Raw genomic sequence first — 11,094 nt, forward strand, 5'->3', positions numbered from 1 at the left:
ACAAAACTGCTCATGAAATTGAAAAGAAATGACTTAAACATCCGATGGAGCATCAGACAATAAAAGGTATTTAAAAGAAACCAGTATCATAGTTCAACACATATTAAAACAGTCTTTTTATTGTATTTTTTTTCTCTTTACCCGACAGTGTTATTTCATAAGAATAAATATTAACAGGTGAAAGTATCTCTTCTGAGCCTGCAATTTCACGTTCCTTGTAGAAGCAGGACCATCATAACCAACTCCTTCCATGGCTGCTTGTTCCCTGTTCTACCCTGCTCCTTCTTGCTGGACAGCACACCAGCCTGCAAGGCCACACTGCCCTCCAGAGGAGCAACCTGCCCGAGTGGGAGTCACCACTTCCCATCTTCTACATCCTGGATGTTGCCAGTAGCAACACTGGCTTCAGTAAGGCTCTTCCCGCCTCATCTCTGTCTTGCACAATCTGTGAGTTGTTCAAAAACCTTCTGCAGAGCTAAAATAGGGAACAGGTTTGACAGCAAAATAGCATTTTTGAAGACTCTGTCTTTCAATTGAGCCCATTCAACATGTAACTTAGCAAACCACATGATGTCCAAATAGTGGGGAAGGAGAGGTGAGAGCAGGAATAATGCCTCACAGTAAATGGTGTGTCCATATGCACCCTGACACAATCAGGCACCTGGGGAGTTGAGCTGAACTGTTGTACTTTGCCCCAGAGCAGAACTGGAACTCTGGAACTAAAAAATAAAAAGTTAAAAAAAAAAAAAAAGTAGTAAGTAACATCTGAGGTGGTAGCATCTTTAGCAGCTTCAGTCATTTTTGGAAATAAAATTGTGACTATACCCTAAACCACAGATACCTCAAAAGCTGACATTACCCTGAACTAGGAGAGGTTTATGCTTTTTTTTTCTACTCTGAGAACATTTTGGACTAAGGAAGATGAAATAAAACCCACATTTAAGGAAATTATACTGGTAGATGAAGATCCTAAAGAAGTTTTAAAATGGGCATCACTAAATTCTGTAAGATGGGTTTTTTTTTACCTCAGAAGACTTCTATACTTTGAAGTCAATCGATTTTAAACCTATTACTCTAATACAAGAGAGATAAAATCATTATAATTTACAATAAACTTTACAATGGTCACATTATAATAAACTGGGAAAAAATCTAGTACGTAGAGACTTTTTGCGCTAAATCCACCTTAAGTTTCAATAACCTCATTGTTGACCTGTGTGATGGATGTTTTAGTCTGATAAACAGAATACATTGCTTGGCTTTTAAACTGATTCAGCAAGAGCTCATCCAGGAAGACCGAACACCAACAACCTTGCACCTTCAATTCAATCAATCATATCCCATTTAATTCAGTTTTTATTCAATGAAATGATGTATAAAAACTTACAAATCTGAGAACTTAACTATACACAAAAAGATGATAATCATTTTAAACGTATACACAGAGAAGAGCTGTGGTTTGTGACTTGCCCTCTCCCACCCCTCCCCCCAAACACACACTGTCTCCATTTATGATGGGGCCCTTTTTCTGTCCACTTACATCTTCTGTTGGCCCAGTAATTGCTCAGTGGGCTTCACTGCTGCTGTCAGTTTAGGTTTTTAGGCTAAAACCAGCAAAAAATCTGGGCATCTATATAAAATAATAAAAATCAACAACTTGATTTTTAACACAAAGATACAGTACTACCATCAGCAGTAACTAAAACTACAGAATTCACCCTTTCAGTTTTTGCAGGCTTTGTCTTGCCTTTCAAAATAACAGGACTCTCACAGAGCAGAAATTCCCAGCCAGCACTACAGATTCATTTTAAAACAACCATGATCCCCTGTTGCTAGAACACCGCTTTTCCTCCCTCTTAACTCATGCCATTAGACCAAATGAAATCACAGACATTCCTTGCCTGAGTAAGGGAATAAAGCTTTTCTCTCTCCTTTCATCCAGAATGACTCAAACCTCTATATAGCTAACAACACACACATGTGCTGCACTAATGATGGTGCAGTGCTCACCAGTATGCCACTTCTCTAGTTTCCTTGGTAGCTTGGGTGACAACACTTACCTATTGGCTTCTCTTCAACAGGTCAATAAAAATGCACACAGCTCAGGACAATTTTAAATTTGGTTAAAAGCAACCTGTGTAATAGCTAGCTTTGTCAAACAACCAAAAGACATTCCAGGCTGAATCTGAGAGTAGACGGCCAGTTACTTAAAAAGGATAGGATGTGTGCATTTATTTACCTGTACCAAATATACACACAGACACTTTATATATATATAAATCTTCATACATGTACAGTATATATATATAAAGATTGCCATCACATTACTATTACAGCTACTTAAGTCAAAAATTGACTAAGTAACGACTTTGCTTGACTGAAACAGATACCCAAAGGCATACTTGAAGGAAAACATAAGCCTAAAAAAACAAACCAACACCCTCAACTCTTTTAACTCAATGAACAGAGATTTCTGCATTCCTTGAGAAAAATTCTGAGGGCTTAGGTCATAACCTTAACTTGCATGCGGACTTGTAAAGAGCACGGTGCTTAATCTGCCAGATCTCAAAATGCCTTCTACCAGGGAAACTAAAATACATATAACCTTTGCTTACCAAACTGATACTCTGTTTCTCATTACACTCATCATTGTATCTAAATACACTTTTAAGCAATCCAAATTTTGTTTAAAATCTACTAAATTTGGAATAACTAATACTATCAACATAGTTAGCTGGATTGTTTTTTCACATGTTCCTTTGTATTAAAATCAATTTTGTTGTGGTTTGATGCAAGAGCTTTTTGTTTGTTTTGGTGGGAGAGGTAAAGTCCAATTTCCTAATGTGCCAGTACAGTTCTAGTTGCTGAAGACAAAGGGTGGGAAGGAGGTTGCTGGAGAAGATGGCAGGGGTGAGGTAAGAGGTAGGGGGAAGAAAAAATTGAATTAATAAAAAATGAGTAAAGCAACTTAAAAAAATCGATATAGGTTTCACATTCAGTCTAACAACACTGCTTCCTGCTCCTTTTTGATGGAGGCTAACACTGCGTTATCAGTCTCTGTGGCTTCTGTGTCCCCACCACCTAACAGAATGGAGCGATCTTCTTCTAGCGTAAAGACAGAGTTTTGATTTTGGCACGAATGTTTGACTACTTCATTGGGTGTTGAAAAAGTTTTGTCACACAAGTTACATTTGTAGGGCTTGTTGGTCTGTACTAACATGTTGTCCATTTGACTGCCTTCCTCAAAAGTACAGAGCTCCAGAGTCTGCTTATCCACCATCGTGTATGTGTCCATGCTCTGGTTTAGGCACACGTGTCTGGCAGCCTGGTTAGCCCTACAAAAGCTTTTGTCACAAGTGCTGCACTTGAAGGGCTTGCCTGTGTGAATGTACATGTGCTCCCTCCAGTGGCTTTTCTGAATAAATTTGCGACCACAGATGGAACATTCGTATTTCCGTCTCTTTACCTCCCTCTCTTGATCTGCCTGCTCCAGGTTGTCAATGTCTGCGATATCGGAGGGGGGAGGTGTCTCTGACTGCTGCTGCCCATCAATTATTGGGGAGTCTGAGATCTGCTGCAGCTCGCTGTCACTAATCATCCCCGCTTCAGGCACTTCCACGGCATCTTTATCAGCTGTGCTGTTACAGAGAGATAAAGAGATATTACTTTCTCCCTGCTGGCTTGATGTGAAGGGAACTCCTGTGTGGATCTGCAGGTGCTCCCGCAAACTGCTGCGCAGGTTGAACCGGCGACCACAGAGGTGACAGGCATAGTATTTTGGGAAGCTTCCGTTCCTTTTCATAATGCTTGGCTTGACATGTGCTATCGTGAGAGAGGCAGGCTGTTCATCTGAAGAAGAGGCTTCCATATTGGCCTCTTCTCCTGAAGGTGAATTATTACCAGCAGCAGACACCAATTCTGGAGACAGAGAAGATGGCAGTGGGTCAGAAGCAGACATATTTGTCCGGGTTACTTGTGGCAGATTTGCACCCAACTGCGAGAGTTGTGAGCCTTCAGAAGCCTGCTCTTGGCTCATCCGTGATGTCTGAGGCCGTGGTTCTCGCCCAAGTTTGTCAGTCGCTGAAGTAACCTTAGTGGGATGTCTTATCTGGTGATCTGCAATCTGAATGCCATATAATGAAGATGCTAATGGAAAGACTTGATCCGGGTGAGAAAAAGTTCCCTGACTTGCAAGGCTGGCCTCTTGAATTAGCGGATATGCATGCAGAAACTTTATTCCCTGTTCTAGTCGAACTGGGTCAATGAGTTGTGGTGCCATCTTCCCAGTGTACATCAAATGCAAGAGATAGCTGAAGATATCTGGCTGTATGTCGGTTGCTTTCAAACGGACACATTCACTGAAAGGTGAAACAAAATTGTAAGTAAGACATAAAAATATTTTTTTCTGGTTCTAGGTTATTCAAGCCTTGATAAAAATAGGAGGTTTCTACTTAAATTCGAAAGACAGAATCTGCAATAAATATTAAGGTAAATGCTTTACTGTAAAAGAGCTAACCTTAGGAGCTACTTGAAAGATTACTTCTTTCCTCAGTGAAGTAACTGGCTTGAAAGCAAAGCTGTCCCATTGCAAACTATACCATTTTAAACTGCTGTTATATTGCAAATCTGTTGTCACGTATTAATATATTTTGTAAACTGCAAAGACATTTTCCTCCTTTTCTTGGCTTGATTCAAACACATCTGTAGCTAAATTAAAACCTGCTAGCACAGGACTCTAAATTCACAGTCCAATAAACTCTTCTCAGTATTTAGCCCTGAAAACACCTAAAATTCATCTGGCACTTTGCCTGCTGGGCTTCTATGTCCTACTAGGGTTTACAGCTACAGTTCTGCAAATGTGTGGTATCGCGCTGTCCCAAGTGCATTACGATCCAGATACCATGCAGGATGGGGTATGACTCCCCCGAGGGATCTGATGCAACAGTTGTAACCTGTGGAGTCCAGGTTCCTTACAACAGCAGCTCTTTTCCTTGAATAGGGAGGGAGAAACAGTAGCACCAGTGGACCGCCTGGTCAGCCTAGCAGTCCCTTGATTAGAGCACTCAAAGGGAAATGCTTCGGCTGTGATGCCCTCTTCAGCCCAACAGGACTGAAACCAACATCACCCTCAGCTCAGAGTGTGCCCTATGCATCAACCTTTTTGATGCTCTGGACTGAGACAGCTACCACTGCTCTAGCTAAAGCTGCATCTCTGTGCAGAAAGTAAGGCAAGGTTCATGAAAGAAGAAAGAAAACAGGGAACATCTTTGTGAGGTCAGTTAGCTAACAGGAGGGGAACTGAGATTCTAATTATTTTTCATAAGCATTTGTAGCTCCTCTATTAAAAACAAACAAAAATAAACCACAGAAATTCAGAAATGGACATGATTGTGTGCTGCGGTCTGAATGCTCTAAATACAGTAGGTTACCAAGCTGAGGAGGAAATTACAACCAATTCTTCCATTTCTTGAGGTGCACCCTTCTTAAGGTCTCTTTGTGACTGCCTCTGAATTCAGACATATGACTCAAAAGTAAACTTTGCAATGCTGTCTTCTGAAGATGACTGTGTGCTCTTGATGGAGCATCAAGACTGATAACATCTGCTTGCAATTCTGTTTCAGAAGTGGAAATGCACTTCTGGCCCAGCATTTAACTTCTGGCTAAGAGCACTTAGCCAAAGAGTTAAGTGTGCATAACTTAACATAAACTTTCTGAGTAAGTTCAAGTATTTTAGAAAAAGACCAAAAAAAATCTTATAAGTGATCTTACACTTTGGTAATCTTTTCAATCCATTCAATGTAAGCCAGTGGTACAAAAATTAAAAAAAAAAAACAAAACAAAACTCAAAACCCACAGAAAAGTACCACAAAACCCCTTATTTTCCACCATTACATAGTATTATTTAACTATTATTTAACTGACAATAAACTGCAAAGAAATGAAACACATACACCTCTTTTGTAAGTTTATTTTTCAAAACCTTCTAGCAAGTACTCATTGGATCGCATATAACATTACACAAATGCCAAGAACAGTGTCAAGACAGAGTAGAGGATAGTGAGTGGGGGGAAGGAAAGTGCAGGAGAGAAGACAGGATCCTTGAAATATTCAGCTGTAAAAATTCGATTTTCTAGGCTTTTTAAGGATAAAGAACTTGTGCTAAATGATAAAATTACTGTTAAAGAATCACAGTTGAACTTAAATATGTTTTTAAGTGAGGTTCTAGTTTGCAGTTAAGACTGGATTCCACGCTCTTTATGTTGTAACAAGAAGCAAAAAGAATTTCTGCTGTTAGACTTCCTTAGCTTAGTTAACTGAACAACATTTAAATGGTAAACCTTTTTGGAGTTACCTGGTTTGATGAACAAACAACATCTTGAAGTAGTTGGAGAAAGAAGCGAGGACAGATTTGTGTGCCTTGAAGTAGACATCCCCAATGGCAACTGTGCAGTCACACAGGAAACCAAACTCTCTCTGAGCATTTAGCTGCTGCAGCAGAATAAGTCCATGGTTGGCCAAATCCATTTTTTTACACTCTGAAAAGCAAATTACTTACATGTAAAACTTAACAGTAGATGCACAGATGCAACAGTAGCTGTCTCTTAACAGATATTTTCTACAATATCCAGATGCCATACTTTAGTAACACATCTTAATCCCAAATTATTGTATAGAAGATACCTTACACATAGGCAAGGATTTCTCTTTCATGACGGGCAATGTGATTCACAAAGGTGTGAGTGATTTGCCAAGGTTTAAAGAGCAAAGGAGAATCAGGACCAAAGTGTTCTGAAAAGGCATGGTGTGGGCATTTGGATACAGAAATATAAATAGCTAGGAAGAGGAAGATATATTTACAATTAGTAAAAACACATACAGAGTGGGAAAAAGAAAGTGTTTTGGTTGCCACTTGTCTGCTCAAATAGGAAAACTGAATTTCCTTCCTGATGTCAGTCCCTCTTACCTACACGGATGGGAGTGACATAACCCAATAAAAGACAAGTTAGATACTTGTAACCTGGATTTTCAGTGTCTCTGTGTATCTTTCACCTAAAAGTTATGGGTCCATCCAGCTGAATCCAAGCCCTGCATTAAATAACCAAACATTTATGATAGTTATGCCCTCTCCTGGGAAATACCAGACACTTAAACAGTGAATTCATTCTAGGCATTGGCAAGCTCTCTGGACTATCAATACAGGAGCAGCCAATCTTTCCACCTGATAACTGCTGATTTATTTACTGAGATCCGTCACAAGAGCATTTTAAAGAATGCCTCATGCCTGCCTAGCCAATCAAGAAACTCAAAGGGTGAGAGGTGCAGCTCTGTCCATGGCTGGCCATCAGCACCAGGTAGGATAATGAACAGTGAAATGTGGCACTGACCCTAGGCCAGGGCTTCCACAGCTTCTCACCCTCCTGGGCACCTCCCTGTATCAGCTGCTGGAGGCTGCCCACAAAGAACTACCTAGGAGCTTTCTCTCAAAGATTCAAGGGCAGTCTTGAAAGCAAAAATTGGTAACTTTGGGGGGGGAAAACTAGACAGGAAAACACATTAGGACAGTTACCCACGGTTGGATGGCTGGCTGGCTGGCTGGCTGGCTGGATGGATGGATTTAGGGTTTAACATAGGGTATAACAAACTTAATCAAAGTAAATAGAGCTTTGGGGAAAAAAATAAAGTATGAAAGCAATGTAAATCTGCACATACACATATAAAACAGCAAGAGAAGCCAACAGAATTCCTGTCCATGTAATGCCCAGAACAGAAGAGAACAGAAAGAGAAGGTGAAACTAGAAGTGGACCAAAAGGCTTATAAACAAGTCTTGGGTGTTTTCCCCTCTAAACTTAACAGCAAGTTATCAAAATTTTAACTCAGGTACAAAAAGCTAGTTTCTTTTATACAGTAAGACCATGGCTTTTTGGGAAAGAGAACAGAAATGTATTCCACATATGCCAGTATGTTTAGTCACTGGAGAAGCAAGTATTTCTACTTGCTGGACAGGGAAGAATTCCCTTGTATTTAAAGCAATAACCAGGCTGACCAAATGCATTCCTTTACATTCACATGAGATCAGAACTCATTGGAGACAGGGGTGTAAAGACAAAGAAAGAAATACACTGTAAGATACAGCTGATTATTTTCTTACTGTTAATCAGAGAAAAAGAAGTTAGGTTTCAGCTCTCTTTAGGTATTCTATAATATATTCTCCTCCCTAAACTAATGTTCGGGTAACTAAATTTGTACATACAATATGCTAAGATTCTCTCCCTCTTTCCACAAGAGGGAATACTTGCTGTCAGCAGGAACAAAAATCATGCTTGGTGTTACTTAATCCTGCAAGATGCTTCATGCAGGTGATCTTATAGAAAACACACTAGATTTTTTTCCCCCTTAAATTTAGATCATTAATGTGTTCTACATTTTTTAATTCAGTCTGGTTTGCACGTGGATAACAAAACTTGCCAAGCAGAGCAAACAACTGACGTGAGGGCACTCAAAGCCAGAACAGCATTCTTTCTAGTTATTACTGTCATAAGTGTGTTTAGTTTGAAGCTTCACTCTTACCCCAAACAGCAAGCCCTTCCTCAGAGACCCGAATTGATCTTTTAAAAAAAGATATATGTGCACAACATTGTATTTTGCATGAATCTGGGTGATATTTAAACGCTCTAGCTAAAAGCACTATAGCAATTACACTCTGAGGAAATGACAGGGCAGATGAAAAGAACGAGGAAAGCACTTCGTACATTATAGGTACGCGTGTGCTCAGGAATTTTACCCTTAGCTAAATAAAATGGTGATTAACGCCGGCAAGGCCGTATTTCAGCGCTGACCGCTTCAACAAGCGTGTGAAACACTTGTCGTGCCCTGAAACCCCGTGGGGGCAGTCCTTCCTTGGCCCGGCCCGGCCCCGCCGCGGAATTGGAAATTACCTAATCTGTTCTGCGCTGGGGGAGAAGCCACGCGGGGGCGAGCCCGATCGGGAAGGGCGCTCGCCTCGGTCACCCGGCAGGGAAAAGGGGGCGGCACAATCCCAGGAGAGCATCGGGGAAGCGCCTGGAACACGATGCGGGAGCCCGCGGAGCACGGGCAACCACTCGGGCACGGCGCTTCCCGCTCTGCCCCCGCATCTCGGGCACCGAGCCCGCGGCGCTGCTCCCGCTCCGACGGCAGAGGGCACCGGCCCGCCCCCGGCCGCTCGTAGACGCGCCGCACCTCCCGCAGCGGCGTCGCCCGCCCGCTCGGCCTTCGCCCTCACGCCGGGCGGGGACCCGCGGTGTGCCCCCGCGCGCCGCTTCCCGCCCTCCCGCTCCCGGGGCGCTCCCGCCTCGCCCGGGCCGGGGGCGTGTCCGGCCGCGCGCCCGCTCCATGCCCGGAGCACGCTCGGCCCCAGTGCGGGAGCGGACGGCGGCGCGCTCCCATTGGCCGCCGAGGCGGAAGGCCGGGCGGCCGCGCGCCGCTCTCACTGGCTGCGCCCCGCCCCTTCCTCCTCCCGCTGGCCCCGCCCGCCCCCCTCCCCCCTCCCCCGCGCACGCCACGCGCGCACGGACGGGACGGAGACGGCGCGCGAGACGCAGCGCGAGCGGAGCCGCCAGGGCGCGCGAGACGGGAAGAGCCGCCGTCGCCGCCAGGGCCGGCCCATCCCAACCCGCCGGGGGGGGGACGGGGGACAGGCGGGGCCGCCCCGCCCCGCGCGCGCCGGATCCCGCCGCCGCCGCTGCTGCTGCCGCCGCCACCGCCGCCGCCGAAGGGGGCGGGAGGGAGGAGGGAGCGCGGGTCTCAACCGGCCGAGCCGAGCCGAGCCCCGTGCCGGGCGGCACCGGCCCCCCCCTTCCTCCCTCCCTCACCGCTACCCACCCACTCCCCTCCGGCTCGGCCCGGCCCTCCCCTCGGTGCGCACCCATCCCCCCCACCCCCCGTACCGTGTCCCGGATGGAGCCGCCCGGCTCGGCCCGGTCCGGCCCGGCCCGGAGGGGATTCACCGGGCAGTTCCACCTCTCGCCCCGCGCCCCCTCGGCCCGCTCGGACCCGGCGGGGACCGGGGCGCCCCGCGCACACAATGCGGAGGTAGGGCCGAGCAGGCCCCGCCGCACCCCCGCCGCCGCCTCAGCCCGGGCCGCGGCCGGCGCGACGGGGCCGGGCGCACGTGCGGGCGGCGGGGCCGGGCTGCCCCGCGGGGCGGGCTCGGCGCGGCCGGTGCTCGCTCACCTGGGGGGCGTGAGGGCCGCCGGGTGGCGCCGCGCGGAGGCCGCCGCCGTCTCCGCGCCCGGCAGCAGCAACAACGGAGTCAGCGCGGCGGCGGCGGCGGCGGCGGCTTTTCCTGTCCGGTTACGTTCGGGTCACATGACCGGGAGCGGAGCACAGAGGCTGCGGCGAGGAGCCCCCGCCGTGGGGGAGGGGAGGCGGCGAGCGCTGTGGCGGCAGCGGGAGACACCCAGCCCCCGCCCCTCCCTCCGTGCCCGCCCCACCGCCGGCACCGGGAACGAGAGAGGCCCTCCCGCCCTCCGGACACCCCCGGGGCGAAGCTGCTGCTCCCGTCCTAGCGAGGCGCGCTGTCTCTTTAAAACTCCCGGGCGGCGGAGGCCGGTGTGGCCCCCCTGAACCCCCGTCCGCCTCCAGTGCTGCGGGATAACGGGGATCGTGGCGGCGTGCGGGGATGGGATGGGATGGGATGGGATGGGATGGGATGGGATGGGATGGGATGGGATGGGATGGGATGGGATGGTCCTGTGCCGCGCCCGCCGTCGCCGCCTTCCCGGCGCCCGTCCGGCCTCGCCGTGGCGACAGAGGCTGCTCCGTGCCGCCGCCGGGGGGCACCGAGCGGCTCCCGCCGGGCGGTGCTTGCCGGTGGGTGTAGGATGGAGCAATGGATGCCGCCGAATGCTACGCTCGCTGCCGGGCAGGAGTGGCAGGCGCAGGTACGTCCCTGCGCTTCCCGCGGAGTCGCCGGCGATGTGGGAGACGGGGACGGGCCGGCAGCGGCGGGACTCGGTGTCCCGGGCCTGTCGGGCGCTAGTTCTGAGAGACGGTGCCGTCCTCCGCGTCACCCTGGCTGTTCTCCAGGTGTCATTTATAGCAAGTCTCGGTCC

General features: G+C 47.6%; 1 protein-coding gene across 1 annotated transcript; it reads right to left on the minus strand.

The window, feature by feature from the left end:
* Positions 1-1,524: 1,524 nt before the first annotated feature.
* Positions 1,525-10,325, minus strand: ZBTB2 (zinc finger and BTB domain containing 2). Its single transcript, XM_062488867.1, has 4 exons — positions 10,214-10,325; positions 8,938-9,061; positions 6,353-6,536; positions 1,525-4,358 (listed from the first exon to the last, which is right to left on the minus strand). The coding sequence occupies exons 3-4, from the start codon at positions 6,523-6,525 to the stop codon at positions 2,996-2,998; spliced, it is 1,536 nt and encodes a 511-aa protein (XP_062344851.1). The 5' UTR covers positions 6,526-6,536; positions 8,938-9,061; positions 10,214-10,325; the 3' UTR covers positions 1,525-2,995.
* Positions 10,326-11,094: the final 769 nt, after the last annotated feature.

This window comes from Cinclus cinclus, chromosome 3 (assembly GCF_963662255.1).
Source record: "Cinclus cinclus chromosome 3, bCinCin1.1, whole genome shotgun sequence".
In the NCBI taxonomy this organism is placed as follows: domain Eukaryota; kingdom Metazoa; phylum Chordata; class Aves; order Passeriformes; family Cinclidae; genus Cinclus; species Cinclus cinclus.

Excerpts from the sequence above, each read along its gene's own strand:
- ZBTB2 (XM_062488867.1), bottom strand. The coding sequence starts at position 6,525 with ATGGATTTGGCCAACCATGGACTTATTCTGCTGCAGCAGCTAAATGCT. Across the intron at positions 4,359-6,352 it reads TTGTTTGTTCATCAAACCAG|TGAATGTGTCCGTTTGAAAG; the intron begins GTAACTCCAAAA and ends TTCACCTTTCAG.